Source organism: Geotrypetes seraphini, chromosome 18, assembly GCF_902459505.1.
Source record: "Geotrypetes seraphini chromosome 18, aGeoSer1.1, whole genome shotgun sequence".
Taxonomy (NCBI): Eukaryota; Metazoa; Chordata; class Amphibia; order Gymnophiona; family Dermophiidae; genus Geotrypetes; species Geotrypetes seraphini.
In genome coordinates, this window is record NC_047101.1 from 38,854,787 (window position 1) to 38,875,504 (window position 20,718).

Genomic DNA, 20,718 nt, shown 5'->3' on the forward strand with positions numbered 1-20,718 from the left:
CAGACCATAGGTCCATCGTGCCCAGCATGACAGGCTATGACAGGCTAAATAGAAATAATTATTTGAAACTGTGAGCTGCATTATTTGGCACAGAAAATTCTGACTGTATTCAGGAATGACCAACCCAATAAATATAGTATTAAGTAAATAAAAGACCTGTTTGCTGAAAGTTTCACGGCTTTTACAAAGCCATGGGTAAGGGTTTTTTTTTATTTATAAATTTTCAAATTATAAATCAAGTATACACTTGTACAGAAAGTTGTTAGACAAGACATTAATATTTCAAAGTATAAAACTTTACACCTTGATATCTTAGAAGAAAAAAAAATATAGAATGCTCCCCCGTGAATTCACACATAGTGCTGAGGTAGGAGTTACTTATTTAAATTATGCAGCACTTGATTTTTCTACATCCATTTGGGATAAAGCCAAGAAAACAGTTAACTGTTGAGGTTCAAAGAAAACATATTTAACTGAGCGGTGGCATGGTAGAGGTTTTTACTCATAGAATTCCTACGAGCATTGGAGCATTTACCTCACCGGCCTGCGGTAGAAACTTCTACCGCGGCTTTATAAAAGGAGCCCTATGTTTATTAAAATGTTGATATACCACATAACTTTGTGAAAACAAAATAAAAATAAGTTTGAATCAGAACTTACAACTTTATTAGGTTATCTAATAATATTGTAAAATGGATAAAAGCATCTGCACCTTACACTAATAGCACAATCTATAAACACGAAGAAGAAAGTGGTGCTGTCTCCTGTGGCTTGTTTCCCAGGTCTTTCTGCTTACCAAGTGTATGCAGGCATGCAGACACATCCAGTGGGATGCAAGAGAATAAATTGCAGAAGAAGAGGATATCATACAACTACATGAAGACCCTGGGAAGTCAATGTAAATTCTGAGTAAGCTTATTGATCATTTGGATTATTGTGTATGCAATGACAGGCAGTAATGTTTCTGTATTACAGTAAGAAAATTCAGAGATTTTGTAGGGAGGTGACAAGCAAAGAAGATAAGTTTTGAAAGTCATTAAGTATATATAGCACCACATATAGAATCACACTTAGTGGCATAACTTTTAAGTGCACTCATTTAGACCAAGGAAAAGCAGGCCTAAAAACCTGTGCCTAAATTGTGTGCAGACTGGCCATATTCTGTAACAGTGCGTATATAGAAACATAGAAGATGAAACATAGAAGATGACGGCAGAAAAGGGCTCCAGCCCATCAAGTCTGCCCACTCTGCCTACCCACCCCCTGTCTATGCCCTAATGACCCAATCTCCTTATCTTGACCCTCGTAGGGATCCCACATGGGTATCCCATTTATTCTTAAAGTCTGGCACGCTGTCTGCCTCGATCACCTGCACTGGAAGCTTGTTCCAATGATCAACCACTCTCTCTGTGAAGAAATACTTTCTGGTGTCTGCAGCAGCCACTCTCTCCTCCTCTCCCTATTGGCTAAGGCTCTTAACATTTGCATCTCCTCTTCCTATAGGCTAAGGCTCTTTACACCTGCATTGTGATGTCATAGAACTTTCTGATTATAGAAACATAGAAGATGACGGCAGAAAAGGGCTACAGTCCATCAAGTCTGCCCACTCTGCTTACCCACCCCCTGTCTATGCCCTAATGACCCAATTTCCTTATCTTGACCCTCGTAGGGATCCCACATGGGTATCCCATTTATTCTTAAAGTCTGGCACGCTGTCTGCCTCGATCACCTGCACATACTTTCTGGTGTCGCCATGAAATTTTCCGCCCCTGAGTTTGAGAGGGTGCCCTCTTGTGGCCGAGGGTCCCTTGAGAAAGAAAATATCATCTTCCACTTCGACACGTCCCGTGAGGTACTTAAATGTTTCGATCATGTCTCCCCTCTTCCTACGTTCCTCAAGAGTGTAGAGCTGCAATTTGTTCAGTCTCTCTTCGTACGAGAGACCCTTGAGCCCCGAGATCATCCTGGTGGCCATCCGTTGAACCGATTCAATTCTGCGCACATCTTTACTGTAATGTGGCCTCCAGAATTGCACACAGTACTCCAGATGAGGTCTCACCATGGCCCTGTACAACGGCATTATGACTTCAGGCTTTCGGCTGACGAAACTTCTATTGATACAACCCAATATCTGCCTTGCCTTAGATGAAGCCTTCTCCACTTGATTGGCAGTTTTCATGTCTGCACTGATGATTATATATGCAAGTTTTAGAAACGCTCATGATTCTCTCCTGGCCACACACACACCCCCTTTGGAGATCCATCACTTTATAAAATGTCAACAAAGTTGTGCATGTAACTTCTAATTAGTACCAATTAGAATCAATTATTAGGTATTAATTACCAATTAGCAGCACTTGGTCTCATTGCATAAATTGTGCATACTGATTTGCTTACACAATGTAAGGTGTTTATATACAGGATTTGGGGGTTAGTGTGATTTTAGAATCAACACTCGGCAGGCTTTGTTACCTAGACTACTGCAACTTGCTTCTCAAAGGTCTTCCACAGAACTCTCTGTCTTCCCTTCAATCCGTTCAAAATTATGCTCCATGACATATTCCGCCAGTCGCTATGCTCACATTCATTAGTATTGTAAGCTCTTTTGAGCAGGGACCGTTTCTTTCATGTTTAATGTACAGCACTGTGTGCATCCGGTAGTACTACAGAAATAATAAATAGTAGTACGCCTTTCAAGACACTTCATTTGCTCTCTATCCATTTCCATATACAGTTCAAACTCCTCTTAATGACTTACAAGTGCATTCACACCATAGCGCCTCAGTATCTCGCCACTCTTAGCTCTCCCTATACTCCTCCCAGGAATTCCATTCATCAGGCAAGTACCCCTTTCTTGCTGCACCTCTCTCGCATACAGCCGAACAAGGATTGCCCGAGTCAGTATGTCAAGCTCCATCCCTGACAATATTCAAATCCAGACGAAAAGCTCTTTTTTGAGGTTGCTTTTTAACTCTTAACCCCCACTCACTTGTAAAGTATCCATGTCTGATAAACTTCTTAACTCCCTACTTATTTTAGTATTTATACACCACTTATAGCCTAAGTCAGGGGTGTCCAATGTCGGTCCTCGAGGGCCGCAATCCAGTCGGGTTTTCAGGATTTCCCCAATGAATATGCATGAGATCTATTAGCATACAATGAAAGCAGTGCATGCAAATAGACCTCATGTATATTCATTGGGGAAATCCTGAAAATCCGACTGGACTGCGGCCCTCGAGGACCGACATTGGACACCCCTGGCCTACGTGGTTTATATTCAGGTACTCAGATATTTCTCCCTATCTGTCCCAGTGGGCTCACAATCTAATATACCACAATGAAGTGTTGAATGACTTGCTCAGGGTCACAAGGAGCAGCACTCAGCTTGATCATGTAACTGTCAGGGTGCTGAAGCTGCAATCCTAACCATTTAAGCCACTCCTCTACTTGTTCTATTTGTCTGTTTGATTAGATTGTCAGTAGAGAATGAAACGGTGACAAAATTCATCACCGTTCCCGTCCCTGCGGATAACCACAGGAAATCATCTTCATGTCATTCTTTAAGGAGAGAGGGAAGAATCAGAGTATGAATGGCCACAACCACTGACCCGCAAGCTTTGCTTTGAAGAATGCTGGTGTAGAAGGACTGAGGTTGAAACAGACACTACAGAATGACAGTCTCTGGTATCCAGAGCAGATATTGTGATGTCATAATGCCTCATTCCACCAGTGCCTAAGAGCCAATCACATCAGTGATGTCACAATGGCTTCATTATCCTTGGCTCACATAAGAATCAGAGTATGAATGGCCACAACCACTGACCCGCAAGCTTTGCTTTGAAGAATGCTGGTGTAGAAGGACCGAGGTTGAAATAGACACTAGAAAATGACATAGGTTTATTTCCCGTGGTTATCCGCGGGGACGGTTCCGGTGATAAATTTCATCACCGTGTCATTCTCTAATTGTCAGCTCTACAGAGCAGGGACTGTCTCTTGAATGTTTTAAAGAGCAGTGCTGCAACATACATTTAGCAGCACTATAGAAATGATAAGTAGTAGTACTGTGGCACCTTTATTTGAGATGGCCAGTTCTACAATTGCCCTCATGGTGTTTTGCAAAATGATCAAAAACCATAACCAAAATTAACAGGCTTCGCCTACATCTTACTGTGCATGAAGGAAAAAATGGGTTGGATCCTACTTGCTTGGAGACAAAAGACCCAGAAAGAAATGAGCACCCCACCTTAAATAAATTGTCACGTATTTATTACTATACTCCCAAATAACTGCGAACAACACTTGTGCGCTCAGATTTCGTGTCTAAATATGAGTAACTTAGAGCTCAGCTGCTCACCTGCCCCTGGAGGTGACGAGCTAAGGAGCGCAAATTGAGGTCAATTCGTCGGCAACCCCTTACGGCGAGACTGCCCAGCACGTGCATCACTTCTTGCTTCCCACGCGACCTTTATTTTCGCCAGAATCATAACCCGGAACCAGGGCAGCGGTTCCCTTAGCCTTAAGTCACGGACCCTCAATATATCCTGATTAAACGCCTTCCCTGCCCTGCTCCTCTCTAGCCATTCCCGGCCTGCACTCGATGATCAATCGACATCTCTATGGTTACTTTTCGGCTCTGACTCTCCCATTGGTTTCTTTATGACCTCTGGGAGAACTTTTTACTTTACGGCTTTCGCACGACTCCCTTTCTTGATTCATTGAAGCTCGAAGGTGGCCGTAGAGAATGATACGGGCCCCGGGGACAAATTTGTTCCCCTCACTCTATTCTGTCCCTGCAAGCTCTGTCCTCAACTGCACAAACCTCGAACACTTTAAAATCCTAAGTAGCAACATTCTAGAGCTCAGATTGTGATGTCATAATGCCTCATTCCACCAATGCCTAAGCTCTGTCCTCATCTGCACAAGCCTCAAACACTTTAAAATCCTAAGTAATGACATTCTAGAGCTTAGATTGTGATGTCATAATGCCTCATTCCACCAATGCCTAAGCTCCGTCTTCATCTGCACAAGCCTCAAACACTTGAAAATCCTAAGTAACGACATTCTAGAGCTTAGATTGTGATGTCATAATGCTTCATTCCACCAATGCCTAAGCTCTGTCCTCATCTGCACAAGCCTCAAACACTTTAAAATCCTAAGTAACGACATTCTAGAGCTTAGATTGTGATGTCATAATGCCTCATTCCACCAATGCCTAAGCTCCGTCTTCATCTGCACAAGCCTCAAACACTTGAAAATCCTAAGTAACGACATTCTAGAGCTTAGATTGTGATGTCATAATGCTTCATTCCACCAATGCCTAAGCTCTGTCCTCATCTGCACAAGCCTCAAACACTTTAAAATCCTAAGTAACGACATTCTAGAGCTTAGATTGTGATGTCATAATGCTTCATTCCACCAATGCCTAAGCTCTGTCCTCATCTGCACAAGCCTCAAACACTTTAAAATCCTAAGTAATGACATTCTAGAGCTTAGATTGTGATGTCATAATGCCTCATTCCACCAATGCCTAAGCTCCGTCTTCATCTGCACAAGCCTCAAACACTTGAAAATCCTAAGTAACGACATTCTAGAGCTTAGATTGTGATGTCATAATGCTTCATTCCACCAATGCCTAAGCTCTGTCCTCATCTGCACAAGCCTCAAACACTTTAAAATCCTAAGTAATGACATTCTAGAGCTTAGATTGTGATGTCATAATGCCTCATTCCACCAATGCCTAAGCTCCGTCTTCATCTGCACAAGCCTCAAACACTTGAAAATCCTAAGTAACGACATTCTAGAGCTTAGATTGTGATGTCATAATGCTTCATTCCACCAATGCCTAAGCTCTGTCCTCATCTGCACAAGCCTCAAACACTTTAAAATCCTAAGTAACGACATTCTAGAGCTTAGATTGTGATGTCATAATGCTTCATTCCACCAATGCCTAAGCTCTGTCCTCATCTGCACAAGCCTCAAACACTTTAAAATCCTAAGTAATGACATTCTAGAGCTTAGATTGTGATGTCATAATGCCTCATTCCACCAATGCCTAAGCTCTGTCCTCATCTGCACAAGCCTCAAACACTTTAAAATCCTAAGTAATGACATTCTAGAGCTTAGATTGTGATGTCATAATGCCTCATTCCACCAATGCCTAAGCTCCGTCTTCATCTGCACAAGCCTCAAACACTTGAAAATCCTAAGTAACGACATTCTAGAGCTTAGATTGTGATGTCATAATGCTTCATTCCACCAATGCCTAAGCTCTGTCCTCATCTGCACAAACCTCGAACACTTTAAAATCATAAGTGTTGGAGGCTTGTGCAGATGAGGCAGAGCTTGCAAGACCCCGACCTAGGGTTACCAGATTTTCCATCTGGAAAATCCGAATCCCTAAACCCGTCCATTTTCACCCATCCCTGCCCTGTCATGCCCTGGTCCCGCCCCCAATCCCCCCCTAGTCCTTCCCCAGCCCCCCCCCCCCGACTGCTCTCGTAGGGCAGAACATCTGTGCATGCGCAGAAGTTTCACATTTTGAGAAGCTGTCCGGACGTCTGGGAGGACATGTCCGGGGAAATCCGGAAGTCTGATAATCTTAACCTGATCTGAGCTCTTTGGGGAGGATGGGATAGAAAGCAAATTAAATAAATAAATGGGATAGGGACAGAACTCACGTTGATAGAGATCAATCCCGTGAGATTGGGGCTCAAATTTGTCATTTTGTAGCGACGGGTAGTGGGGTATATGTCCAAATTGCAGAGCTAAGGGCGGCAGTTTTTGGGTGGGAGGTTCAATGGGAGGCGAGACTTGGGTTTTTTTTTTTGTGGTAGTGACATTTATTCGGTAGTTTGTGTAGCCAGCTTGCATTAACTGTTTTGGAGCTCGGGGTCTGTTCCCCTGTAGCCTCGCTCACCTCCTGATCAGGGGCATAATCACAGGCTTTTGGCTCTGCCAAGGGGCATTTGTGTTTTCCTTCCTTAGTTTCATGGGTGTCTGAGGTTGTCTGGCTTCTAGTCCAGCTGGCAGTCTGAAGATCAGGATTTTTTAGGAGGGGGTAAACAGGACCTAGCGGATCTCAACCACATGCCCTTATAAATCTGCTTATCTCTGGGGAGGGGTGTGTGTGTGTGAACAGGATCCATGAGTATCCCTGCGGACCCAACACCACGCCGCTTTCATTTTAAGGCCATGTGCTTTAGCTCTGAGGGATCCATGGAGCTCCAGGTAGAAGTCATTTGGGGCACAGCAGAAAAGCTGAGCACAACAAAAGGGAGAGCTAGGATACAAAAGGAAATTAATGCAGTATTCAGCATCAGCAATCCCAACCACAAACAGAAAGAAACCAGCAAGGGTAGAAGTTAAAACATGGACCCAACAGAACTAAAAGCACACTACCGGCCTTAAAAAGAAAGAGACCGTGGTGTGGGGTCCCCAGGGATCGTTGGTTTTTTTTAACTCCCACAGACCTCACTCACTCTGCAAATCCTTGTTTTAACTCCTAAGCATGAATATTTGAAAAATTTTAAGCGGTCTATATTGTAAAATAATTAATTTACTCTGTATTTCACTTATTGTATATGTTTTAAAAATGAATAAAGAGTTGTTTTTTTTAAAAAAACCCAAAACTCCTACGGACCTCACAGATTTCGCTGGAGGGCGGTAAGATGAAGATACATGGGGAGAGCAGGTGCATGGATGCTGTGGAGCCCAGAACAGGACAGTCTGAATACCTGCAGAAGTCTTTGAGGCCTTCTCTACAGAGTTTTACTCTGGAATTTGTCAAGTTCCTGAGAAATGCCTATTTTTTGGGTGTGTAGCTGACAGAGCAAAGGGACTTTTCCCTTGCATCTGCTCCTCATCTGGAGAGCAACCTGCTGCAAGACCCAGACTAGTCAGAAGGACTGGGAGGATGGGAGATCGGATTCCATGCAGCTCTATTATCCCAGAGGATTCTGGATCTTTAGTTGGGGCTGGCAAGAGGCAGTGGTAGCCCCTGACAAGCGGGAGGATTCCTCGGTATGGTGACTTTTTAAGTTGACCAGTGTAATAGGCTTATCCCAGATAATTGCAGACAGCATAAACTCATTGGATCTGTACCCAATATTACCAGACTGGACTTTGAAGATCTTTAAACAAGCTTTCTTTAATACAAAACTTAAAACAAATAAATAAACTTCTAGCGCAAGAGGATGGCATGCTGAACCATAGGGTTATCTATCTCTGCTCGTGACATATTGTGGAAAATGTCATAGATTTTCAACTCTAATTCCTCCAGTCTTTGCTGCCCCTTCACTTCTTCCTTCTGCAAGTGAGCCTGAAGGTGTCCCTCTGATCTGAACTGTTTATTTCTTTATTATTTTTGCTTATGTGTATTTTTGGGTGGTGATAGAGATCCTGATTTAAAGGAACTGTCCTGCCTACTTGGAGAGTAGCAATCGTATCCCGTGGGAAATTGTATAGCCGCCTACCCGCCTACTGAAGATTTGTGAAGCTCAGCACTTGGATTTTGAGCCAGTCAGGGTCTTAGGCCCCTCCCACTGCATCCCAAGATACATTGGGAGGGGGACGGGCTGTCATTCTGAAAAGGCAGCTCTATCAGCAGGAGGGAGTTGGTTTCTCTCCTGCCAATTTTGTATTGGAAGGTACAGGGGTATCGGGTGATGTTGGCTGATGTCAGGGGGGTACAGGTGTTATAGGGGGATGTCAGGGTAATGTGCGGCGATGTCGGGGGAGGGGTAAGGGTAGAGGGCTAAGAACAGTGGCTTGGTATGGAGGAGAGCTGGGGGGGGGGTATCAGGGGGTGTGAGGGAAAGAGGAATCACATTCTTCCTGCCAGTTTAGCTGATCCTGAAAAACTTGCTTTTGTGCATTTTTCATGTGGACATCTTCATATTTGAGATTGGCCAAAAAAGATAGACGTACTAAGGAACATCTTGCTGTTTTGAGAATGGACATTTTCTCTACTGGCTTTCTGGACGTCTTTCTCAAAACATCCAAACTGGGACAAGACCTGAAAAATAGGTCTCAGAGATGTAATTGCATCTATGGAGAGTGCCAGAAAGTGAAGCTTGTAAAGATGTGAGATAAGTGGAAATTGCAATCTGTGAGGACTTGTTGCATATGGCAAGGGGGGATCCAGGCAGCCCTATTGACCTTGGAATAGAGTGGGTACACTGAGCGTTGGCCATCCTGTGGCTGATCTCCCTATTGATATAGGCCCAGATTCCATAAACAGCGTCCCAGTTGGCTGCCTACATGGACGCATGTTTTCTTAAAAAAACATCTCATGAGGCAGGCCGCCTACACTGATAGCGCCTCCGGGAGCCTAGGGAGACATGCAAGCCTGCCTAAGGCTAGGCGTGGCCCAGAAATAGCTTTAGGTGGACCTAGGCGGTCCGTATGCATCTCTGTAGGCCTGCGGTAGATGCTTACATTGTAGGTCAGCAAAATGCTGTCCTACATTGTAAGCAGCCACTGAGCTTATCATAGCAAGGGATCTCCCTGCCACAATGTTTAGCCGCCACCCTTCTCCCCATACATCGCCAGCAGGAGGGATGTTCAGTCCCTCCTGCTTGGCAACCGCAAACTCTAGAACATCATGCAGCAGGAGGGATGCCCAATCTCTCCTGCGGCGATGTATGGAGGGTTTGCGGATGCTGAGCAGGAGGGACTGGGCATCCTTCCTGCCACGCAATGTTCAGGGGACGAATGATGGATGCTGGGGGGGGGGGGGGGGTTGGTGGGTGTCGGGCAGGAGGGACTGGGAGATCCCTTGCTGTGATAAGCTCAGCTGCAACACGATTCTCTTACTGGCACCTGTGACATGGATGGCAGTTAGAGAACAGGTTCTTAGGTGCGATTCTATATAGGACGCCCCAGTGCGATTCTCAAAAGTCACTTAGGCAGTTTCTGAGACCATGTGTTCTATACAGAATCTAGGTCATAGTGCTTTGTTTGGCCTCCTTTCAATTAAAAGAAGAAATATTGCAAGCTGCACGGAAGCAAGGTATTTATAAATGGCAAGATGTATCTGTGAGAAAGCACAGCACTGCTTATTTTAATACTCTTCAACAAAACAATTTCACTTGATCCATAAGACCGTCAGATGTGACACTCTTGAAGTGTATCTGTGGCCATAAATCAGAATTTAATAAAGTACAGCAGAAAAGATGTCCCAATATTAATGATTAAACTATTAAACTGGAGATAATTCACCTTACAATAATTTCATAATCATTTATCTTTGCATTTCTAATAGTGGGGAAAGGGAATGAGGACTTGTATACCACCTTTTTGGCATTTCAAAGCTGACATTCAAAAAGTGGTGGGTACCGAAAGATTAAATGACTTTCTCAGGGTCACAAAGAGCAGTACCGGGCTTTGATTTCAAAACCTCTGGGTGTAGAGGCAGCAGCTGAATCAGCTGAAGGGCTATAACTGTAAAACTAATCTAAAAAGTTATTAAAAAAAAATAAAAATGAAACCATTTAGTTGTAAATATTAATATTATACCAGCAAGAATGAGTCTTTCTGTAGAAATCCATGATTTAAATCAAATCTACCCCAGGTTCTGTGATCTAAAGGTTATACCATATCTTTATGTTGATTTTTTAATTGTAATATGATTATTTTATTTTTTTTTTTGTGTTGGTTGCAAAATGCTTTGGAGGGTAGTTAAGATGGCAGTAAATAAAATTAAACAGCTGCTAAAAAAAAGGCAATGGCAGATGGAAACAAGTTTGTAATTAAATTTTTTTTGTGTGTGAAAGGTTCAGTTCATAAACTGAACTGGATCTTTCAGCTGCAGTTTCGTTAAAGCAAAATTAGAAGATGTAAGTTTGATGAGAGGGTTTTTAAAATCTGTTCAGCTAAACAACTTATCTTACAACTTCTTGTCAAGTTTTTTCATTAGCTCCCTCTCTTCCTTCAAATGGCTCATGCATCCGAGCCACAGACACATTTATTCTGTAGCTCTTCTCCTCTCCTTACACTCCTCCTCCAAACTCAGCTCATCAGGCAACTTATTCTATCTGTACTAGTGCTGCCCGATTCAGGAAAAAATTGGGTGTTTTTTTCAAACATCCTGGTGGGTTTATTTTATAGCCCCTTCATCCCCTTTGCTTTCTCCTAACCACACTGGCGCTGTGGTGTAAACAAAATAAACAAACAAAAAATACTTTTTCTCTCTGTTAAATCCTAGCTCATAATTGCAGTCTAACACCAGCTCTGGCAGGATACACGTTTCAAATCTGACATATTGTAATCACAAAACAGAAAATAAAATTAGTTTTTCTACCTTTTTTTTGCCTGCCCATCATTCAAATCTTGTTGGTCCCAGGCTCTGGTTGTCTTCTGATAACTTGCTTGCCAGGGTCTCCTTCTTTCTCTGTGCCATCTCTGTCCTCCCCTTCCGTTTCCCTTCCTTCCCACGGAGGTCTGGCATCTTTCCTTTTTTTCATCTCCATCCAAAGATCCACCTTTTCTCAACTACCCTTTCATCCAGCATCTCTCCCTCCTTCCCCACCACCCCAGGGTCCACCATCTCTCCCTTTCTTTTCCCAACTACTCTCCTATCCAGTATCTCTATCCCCCCTCCACACCATCCCTTGTGTACTTCTCTCCCTTTCTGTTCTTTCCCTCCCTAAATCCCATTGTCCATCATCTCTCTCCCTCTCCTCTATTTTTAGACCCATTATTTCTTCCCCCCACCAAATACGGCATATGCACATCTCTTTGAACCTCCCCTTCCCTCTGTGTACTTCTACACCATGGCCCCCCTCCCCTGAAGATCTTTACCCCTCTAAAGGCCTGCATCTCCACCCCTAAAGGCCTGCCTGTCTACCCCTGAAGGCCTGTCTCCCCCTTGAAGGCTTGTCCCCCCCACTTAAAGGCCTGCATCCCACCCCTGAAGGCCTGCACACCCCCACCCAAAGGTCTGCATCCCACCCCCGCCCCCGGGAAGGCCTGCGTGTTCCCCCTGGCCTTCGGCTTCCCCCCTGGCCTCCCGCCCACCATTTACCTAATAGGAGCAGCCTGCAGCGAAGATCGCGGTGCTAGCGATCTTTGCAAATTGCTTCAGAGCTGTTTCCTCTGCCACGGTCCCACCCCTCCTCTGACATCAGAGGCAGGATTGTGGCGGAGGAAACAGCTCCAAAGCAGTTTGCAAAGATCGCTAGCACCGCAATCTTCTCTGCAGGCTGCTCCTATTAGGTAAATGGTGCGCAGGCCAGGGGAGACAGGATGCAAGTGGGGGAGCCGGACACCAGCACTTACCGACTGACCCTCCCCTCTCGCCCTCTAAAGCAGGTGCGGCCGGCCAGCAAGAGCAGAACTGCTGCTCCTGCTTTAGGGGGTGAGGGTCCGAATCGGGAAGCCGATTTTTTTGTTTGTTTGTTTTAAATCGATTCACCCGAAGTGAATCGGTGAACTGATTTGAATCGTGAAATCAGGTAGCACTAATCTGTACACTTCAGCTGCAGCCTTTCTTCCACCTTGCTACGCTATATGCTGGAGTTGTCTCAGTACACCCCCTGTCGGGCCTGATTCATATCCAATCTAAAAGCTCAGCTTTTGAGAATATGCTTACATTTTAACCCTTTTCTACATACTCAGATAACTACAATCCATGGCTTTGCTACATAAGTAGTATTAACTCCAAAATCTACCTTACAGGTTTAGTATTATGTAGTGCAAGCTCAGTGTTATGGAATGCTGCTTCTTTGTCATTAAACATCATGCACTAGTTTTGAAACGCTTTAAAAGCCTTCTTGTTTAATAAGGCTTTTTAATGGCTTTGCTTGTTATATTGTCCAGTACTCATATCTTAATTTTAAACTTTTATTATATAAGTTTGGATTGTCATCCACCTAGAACAATTTATAGTGCAGGCTAAAGTTTTTAAATAGAATAAGCAATACCACTCATACCATCATTGGGGAGGCTCTGAAAATTAAACAGTGACAAAATTCAGCTATCTGGAAACTAGGCCTTCTATGAAACAGGCAGTAGTAGCATTGGAGCATGCTTGGCTCTTTAGAACAAGCTTTCTTACTATTACACTCAACACAAGAAACAGGGTGGTTTTTGTTTTTTGGAATGGGGAGGGGGGAAAGCAATGAGACTTGCAAGCCACCTACATTCACAGGAGAAGCTTTTCATATTCAGCTATTTAAGTTGAAACAAAGGCTAATGAAAAATTTAAGGCATTTCTTTCGTACTGACTAGAGTCACTAATCAGTGTCCTGCAAACCTTTTGAAGCCACGGCACACTAAGGGCCGCAGCTGAAGGGCATCTGTAAATGCGATATCGACACAATGATGTCACATGAATGTATGATGTCATCACATCGATGTCTATGTATGCATGGAGGCCTTCCAGACAGGGCCCTGAGCCTATTACTACGCCAGTGGGGGGAGGGGGGTGCCGAAGGAGGAGAGGTACGTCCTGTAGGGAGTCAGCCGGCGCCAGACTCATCGCTGGCGTCTCGTGGCACACCCGGAATCTCGCCATGGCACACAGCTTGCGATACACTGCACTAAATAGCTAACAGGCGAAATGAATTGTGAGAAATTTTGGCTGCTTGCTGGAGTACCTCTGTGACCTGCTACCAAAAAGCATGCTGTTTTCTTGGCACACTTTCCATAGTAAGCAACATCATTTCTACTCCCTTCTCATCACACTTGGCAGAAAAGATTTACATTTCATTCATTTAATTGCTGACAGCATGTGATCTTGTACATAATGCCAACTCAGTACTAAGCATATTTTCACTTGGCGAGAACAGCAAAGGTCTGGGGAAGAGGTTTAGGTGCAAATAAGGAACTTATTAAGGAGAATCCAGGAAAAGAAGGATATTAGCCGTAACTGATGCGAGAGGTGGTCTGGTTAATATTATGATCAAACAACTCAGAATATCAAAACATAAAGTTAACCAGCATTTTAACTTGACAATTTAATAAAAAGACCAGCTTCAGTATTCTTTTTCATCTCTCATTAAAGAGAAAATAAAATGACAAAATTGAAGCTCCAGCCTGACCAAGGAAATGTTCAATAGTGTGAGTTCCAGTGAAATCAATCCAGTGCCAGCCTAGGGCACACAGGTAGTTCTATTCCTCTACCATCACCAAAGTGAGGTAGGAAGACAGCATGTTTCACAAGGGCAAAGGAAGGGTTTGCACCTCCTCCAGACACTCATCATATGCCTCCTGGTAATCCATATGTGTTTTGACCAGTATTACACAGGTGGGTCGCTTAGATCCAGCTGCTGCACCCAGGTCCTGAAAAAGAGAGATTAGATTTACAAAGCAACTGCCAGAACAACTGTTAATACATGCTTAAGATAAAATAAGAAATATATCTGGAGTCCTAAAGCTACAATTTGTCTTTATTTAATTTAGGAGCCACCAAAACAAAATGCAAATTTGAAAAACTCGGCATACTGCTTTCATTTCCCTCCATTAGCTACATAAATTATTGTAATGTGTCAACTTCATGTCAAAATATAACTCTCCAAATCAAAGGAAACATTAGACCTTAGCTGGTAATTTGCTTTTCTTTAGTCCCCTCAGCCAGCACTTACGTGTTATACACTCTGACCAGCAGGTGAAGACTAAGAACCACTAACTTCTGATTCAGCTATAACTGCAGTCCCCAGAGAATCAGTATCAAATAGCCAAACTGCTGTCTCCTCATCCTATGTATCTAAAACCTTCTTGTTGACACCAGGCTTAACATAAGACTATGTAGCAAAAAAACAAACCAGGGAAAGATATCCCATGAAGAAATTGCAGAGCAAAAAGACATAGGGATGGAACTGTACATATAAACCAGGGATACACAAGTAAATCAATATTTATTAAAAGTCAATAAAACAGTCTAAGTCAAATATTGATTGCAGACTCGACATGGGCCTAGATTCACTAAACTCTTTTTTTGGGGTGATAAGTGTCCGAGTCTTACCGGGCGACCGATTCACTAAAGAGTCCCCATGCAAATGATCTGATCAGACACACGTCCACAAGCGATCCCATGGATCGCTGCAGAGCGATCCAGACGCATGCGCAGACAATCCTCTCTGCCTGGAGATGTGATCTGCGTATGTGCTTGCTCTCCGCACAAGCTTGAGGTCAAAAAAGAAGGTAGGGGGGGGGCTACACTCACTGGCCCCATGAGAATCATTTCAAGGGAACAGAACACGCTTTTCAGCCAGACTGGACCAACTAAGCAGAACATGCCGCAGTGCAGCAGAGAGCAGGGCACTTTTTGCACAAGGGAGGTGTTTTTTTATTTTGATGGTTTCAGGGCTGGGATTTCAGGGCGGCAGAGAGCAGGACAGTCGGCAAGCACGTGAGTGACTGGTCCTCAGCAGTTGCTTCTTTTTGGATCAGCCAGCAGAATCCGTGCTCTTTCTTCTGTTTAGTGAATTGCTGCCTTCCTACTTATGCATGCATTTCCCCTCATTTGCATGTGCAGAAGGTTAGTGAATCGGGTTGGGGTCACAAACTGGTCGGGACACGATCGGTGAACTTAGTGAATCGAGCCCGTGGTCCATGTTTCAGCTTTACAGGGGTACAAAGACATCTGCCCAGTAGATGGCAGTCATGTGCTGTCAACGATTGGGTTTAAAACAACTTATCCAATTCTCTGGTGCAATACTACAAAAACCCTACTAGGACTAAACGTTAGTGTCGCAACTCGTAAGAGAGCCAGGTCAATTTATTTGAAGGTGCATCTCTTGGCAAGATTACAGTATTGTCAAGGAAGAATCTAAGTACAGTAGTTCAGGCCTTTCGTATTGTGACACTATTTGGGACAAAGTCTTCTATGGATATTATTTGTGGCAGCTTTCTGAAAAGACAATGCTTCTTAGGTTAATTTTGAATGTATGTACACTAGATGGGGTGTTTATTTACACTGATGCTTTCAGTTTTGTTGTAATTTGGTGATGGTGGGGTGTCCCCAAGACCAGCAGACTATAAGCATTCACTAACAAATACATAATGAATGAAATGCAGTTTCCTAACTGAATACATTCTCATCACTCACCACTTTGGAGGGGACGTAGATATAGGGAAGTTTGTGGTCCTCACACATCACAGGGAGGTGGCAGTAAACTTCGATAGGCAGAGTATCACCAGCAAGAACTACAATACTGAAAGCAGAAAACTAACAAAAATCAGGTAAGCGCACCACTTTATAGCATAGTTACTGGTACTTTTCAACTGCATTTCAAAATTAAATTCATACAACTTGAATCTTGAAAGAGAGCGTACATGGCCAGAACATTAGAAAGCACCCTCACTCCACAAGTAGTTAGACTGTATTACATCTAAGTCTCAACCGATAGTCATTCTATTAAACCTCTTTATTCCTTAGTCTGATCATCATTTCCTAAAGTTTATCTACCCTGTTCAAACTCCCTTCTATTCCTCTGGACCCCAAATGAAACCCTTCCGAAGGATGTCATGTTACCCCTGAACCTTTTGAATCTAATTGCCCAGAATTCCCTACATATTTTACTGCTTTTCCACTTGGAAATCAAATTTTTACTTAGAATTCTATTATTTCCACAACTCTAGACAAAGTTGCACCAATTAATACCATAAAGGTTCACTACCCTTTTTTCCCCTACAAAACCTCCTAAAGTTACACTTGAAGCATTATGGGACTTGGTAGTGAATTTGGGGAATTCTTTAAATCCTCAAATAAAAAGTTTGGACAAGGAATTAAAAGAACAAAAAGAAGAAATAAAAGTGTTAAAACAGGATATATCTCAATTAAAAACAGAGACACAAAATACAAGTAAGGAGTTAATATATTTAAAACAAAATCAAGATTTGCTGGTTAAAGATAATATAATACTCAGGAGGAAGTTGGAAGCTCAGGAGAATAATGGCCGAGCTAACAATTTGAGATTTATAAATTTTCCAAAGATCTTGTCAACTTCTCCTAGAGAAATGGTGAAAAGGTATTTTATGGAAATATTGGAAATTCCTGAAAGCTCTTTACCTCCTCTTACAAGAGTGTACTATCTGCCTGCCAAGCCCCAATCCAAAGAAGAAGAAAAAATTGAGGAATCCCGGGACAGATCATTGGACATTTCCGCAATTTTGGAACAATCGGATAGAGAATTGGTTGTTCCAGCCACTCTCTTGTCTGTGGCTTTGGCTCCAGACAAGGATTGGATATTAAAACTTTTCTTTAAAAATAGGTCCAAAGACTTCCTGGGACATCATATTCAGATTTTTCCTGATGTCTCTAGAGAGACTCAAAAGAGAAGAAAAGAATTTCTACTTCTAAAACCCGGAGTGACTCTAATAGGGGGTATTTTCTTTTTGAGGTATCCATGTAAATGTGTAGTCAGATATTTATCTTTGAAGTATATTTTTACAGAGCCGTCTCATCTGATTAGTTTTCTCTCAGCGAAACGTCTTGAGAAAGGAATAACAGCGCCCATGGAAGGTTAGCTCCCCGCACTGTAGTAAGACATGGATTTCCTCTTAATTTATTTGATTTATATATGTTCTACTCTTTAAATCTTGGATCCAATATATGGAGGACTAGTGTGTGATCAATTAGACCATTTATTACTTTATTTATCTATTTTTATTTTTAAATTGAATTATATATTATGGTATATCTTAATTTCAGAAATTTAGTTTATTATGTTGTTTGATCTCACTTTACTGTACAAGATGTATATGCTTGGTAATATTATAAATAAATAATAATAATAAAAAAAAAAGGTTCACTACCGACAAATACACCCCTGATATCATCATGATCTTCACCATGCTGAGTGCCTCTAGCAGAAGAGAGGTCTCTCATCCCATTTGATGTTATTCAAAAACTCTACATTTTACAATTAAAAAAAATCACTCTCTTGCAAAAAAAGGATTATTATTCCAGTTTGCTCCTTAAGGACCCTAACCGTTCATTACGATTCTCAAGCAAATCACTAGCTCATCTCATAGTTCCCTTAATACTACCTCTTTTACAACAGACTCTGTATTAACATTTATTAATCTCAGATTATCTGTCCCAATAGCTACCCCACCCATTGCTAATGTGACCGATAGCTCTTTCTCTTGGTCCACTCTCTCCTCTTCAATTGCCATCTCAATCTGACATATCCAAGACTAATCTCCTCCATGTCCACCTCTTCTGTCCCCACCCCTAATAATCTTCCAAAACAATGCATTGCCTCTTTCATTACATTTATTTACTCTGTCTACTGGTACGTTTAGCATGCTTGCACCAAGATTACTCTGTAACTTATTGATAAGTGAAAGACAGTAAATAAGTTATTTAAAAAGCAATACAAAAGAATAGCGTTTTGTTTAAAATATTTTTATCCAACTCTGCTAGTACAGCGAGACTAAAGAAGGAACTGAAAATTATTCGGACCGTCAGAAAAGGTTCTCACCCCTGCTCGCCTTTGTTGATGAACTTCTGCACCTCTTTCACTCCTCTGCGAATCTGTTTCTGCTTAACCGCTGAAAGAAAACATTTCAGTACTGAGCCTGGGACTTAGAAACATAGAAAAAAGCAGCAGAAAAGGGCTATAGCCCACCAAGTCTGCCCATTCCAAGTATCCCCTCCCCTGAATTTACTCCCTTAAAGATCCCATGTGAGTATCCCATTTTCTCTTAAAATCCGTCACGCTGCTGGCCTTTATCACCTGGAGTGGGAGTCTGTTCCAATGATCCACTACTCTTTCGGTGAAGAAGTACTTCCTGGAGTCCAAGGGACAGACATACTGAAAGGTCACTTGGACACACAAAGTCAGAGGCGTGAAGAAAGTACAAGAAATTTATTACGGTATACCGGACTCTAGTGCAGTTAATAGCCTGCCTACTAGAGTGTCAGAAACAGGAAATACACATTTTTGCAAACTAATATATGCAAAAATGCCCTTTTTGCAAACTAATATATGCAAAAACTACAATTTTCATTTGTTACTTCTATAACTTTCTACAATTATTATTGGTCCTAAGCCAGCACTTATGATAGGTTCAGGGGTACAACTTATAGTCCTATAGGAAACTAGCTCATTTCTCTGCTTATCTAAATCTTACAGGTCTAAATGCTACATGTACAGAAGGGCAGGGCACATCATGGCTCAAACTCTTATCTATTTAGCTTACAATGTGGTAAGGTAGGGACATACATTTTAGGCAGATGAAGTCAATAGATTGTAAACTTTCTTCAGCTATGTGGGCCAGAGCAATATTTTAAACAACAGTTAACCATTTCATGACCCTACAATACCATTGCTCTTCTTCCTTTCCCTCTCCTCTCCACCCATGTCGAATACAACTTCCTCCCGCCCCCTGCACCCCACACCCCGACTCCCCTCCCCCGTTCATGCCTTTCTTGATGCACTTGTAAAGCTTCTTGCTGAGTTTACGGGATGCCAGCGGCTGCGATACCGGATTGAGATTCACCAGCAACTCCTGATACGTCCTTTCGGGGCTCTTCGACTCCTTTTTCACTTTCGGCATCACTGGAAATAATAATAATAATTAAAAAAACAAAACAACAGCGGCCGACTCTTCAAGACGAAAATAAACGCGCGGCTCTCTCCCACAGCAACCGCGCTCCACTTCCGCTTCCGGGGGCACTGTCAATAGAGCATGCGCAGTGCGAGAGTGGGCGGGCTTGGAGCGCCAAGAGGAAGTGTGATGCGTTGTGCCTGTCCTGGAAAACCGAAGTGAGGCGTCATACAGGGGCGGCAATGATTGGCTCTGTTCGTTGCTGCTGTTCTGGGTGGGTCTTGGGGTCGTGAGCAGCGAGCAAATGAAATCAAACACTACCAGAGTGAGGGAGGCCGGGGAGAGAGAAGGTGCGGTGTAAATAAAAGGATCCATTTCATCCTATACTGTGCAAAATAGAAATCTCGCGCATAACAGGGATGGTGTTAGGTAACGTGACCATTTACTGTATTTTTTTTCATCAAAACGGGACACCTATTAATATTCAGCCCCGCCCCCAATCCCGCCCTAGCCCCGCCCCCATTTTCATCTATTCATTTTTCATGTCCACACAATATCTTATTAATTCATAATAGTAAACATTTGAAAAAAAAAACACACAAAGCAACTGTACACAGAGAAAATGTTAATTATCATTTACGAGTTTTTTTTGTTTTTTTTTCAAAGATATCAAGGCAGATTACTTTAAAATATGCAATGTCACCTCAGTAACTATACAAAAATAGACAAATATAGTGCAAAATATAGACAGCAGATATAAATTCTCAAAACGGACACATTTTGATCACTAAATTTAAAATAAAATCATTTTTCCTTCATTTGTTGTCTGATGATTTCGTGAGTATCTGGTTGCATTTCCTTCTGACTGTGCAACCAATCTTTCTTTCGCATCCAACATTTCTTTCACAATCCAGCCCCATCCCCTTTGGGTCTAGGTCTATCTCTCTCTCTCTCTCTCTCTTTTCCCTCTGTTACCCTCCCCAGATCCAGTGTCAGTTCTCATTTGTACCTTTGTTTCAGGTCTCCCTTCTCTGTTATGATCTTAAATCTCCCTGTTCTTCCCCAGGATCTCTCCCCCTCTGTCTGAACCTCCCATAGTCCTGCATCTGCCTCCTGTCTTTCCCCTTTGATTCAGGCCTTTCTCTCTCTAGTATTGCTGCCCGATTCACACACACACACACACAAAAAAAAACGGCTTCCCGGAAACAGGAAGCTGAGTCA

The 20,718-nt window shown here is 42.6% G+C and overlaps 2 protein-coding genes across 4 annotated transcripts in view; both read right to left on the reverse strand.

Moving 5' to 3' along the window:
- Positions 1–4,616, reverse strand: part of LOC117351711 (histidine--tRNA ligase, cytoplasmic-like) — a 63,924-nt gene extending 59,308 nt beyond the window's left edge. For 2 of the 3 annotated variants that reach the window (XM_033927444.1, XM_033927443.1), the window contains exon 1: positions 4,355–4,616. In XM_033927444.1, coding sequence (XP_033783335.1) covers positions 4,355–4,441 — 87 coding nt within the window. In that variant the 5' untranslated portion in view covers positions 4,442–4,616. The remainder of the gene's footprint in view (positions 1–4,354) is intronic. The other variant, XM_033927442.1, reaches the window with a different exon arrangement.
- An 8,176-nt stretch (positions 4,617–12,792) lies between these two features.
- NHP2 (NHP2 ribonucleoprotein) lies at positions 12,793–19,667 on the reverse strand. The gene is made up of 4 exons (XM_033926850.1): positions 19,374–19,667; positions 18,429–18,498; positions 16,049–16,154; positions 12,793–14,280 (listed from the first exon to the last, which is right to left on the reverse strand). The coding sequence occupies exons 1-4, from the start codon at positions 19,504–19,506 to the stop codon at positions 14,155–14,157; spliced, it is 435 nt and encodes a 144-aa protein (XP_033782741.1). The 5' UTR covers positions 19,507–19,667; the 3' UTR covers positions 12,793–14,154.
- Between the last annotated feature and the right edge of the window lie 1,051 nt (positions 19,668–20,718).

Excerpts from the sequence above, each read along its gene's own strand:
- NHP2 (XM_033926850.1), bottom strand. The coding sequence starts at position 19,506 with ATGCCGAAAGTGAAAAAGGAGTCGAAGAGCCCCGAAAGGACGTATCAG. Across the intron at positions 16,155-18,428 it reads ATCAACAAAGGCGAGCAGGG|TATTGTAGTTCTTGCTGGTG; the intron begins GTGAGAACCTTT and ends TTCTGCTTTCAG. Across the intron at positions 14,281-16,048 it reads TCTACGTCCCCTCCAAAGTG|GACCTGGGTGCAGCAGCTGG; the intron begins GTGAGTGATGAG and ends TCTCTTTTTCAG.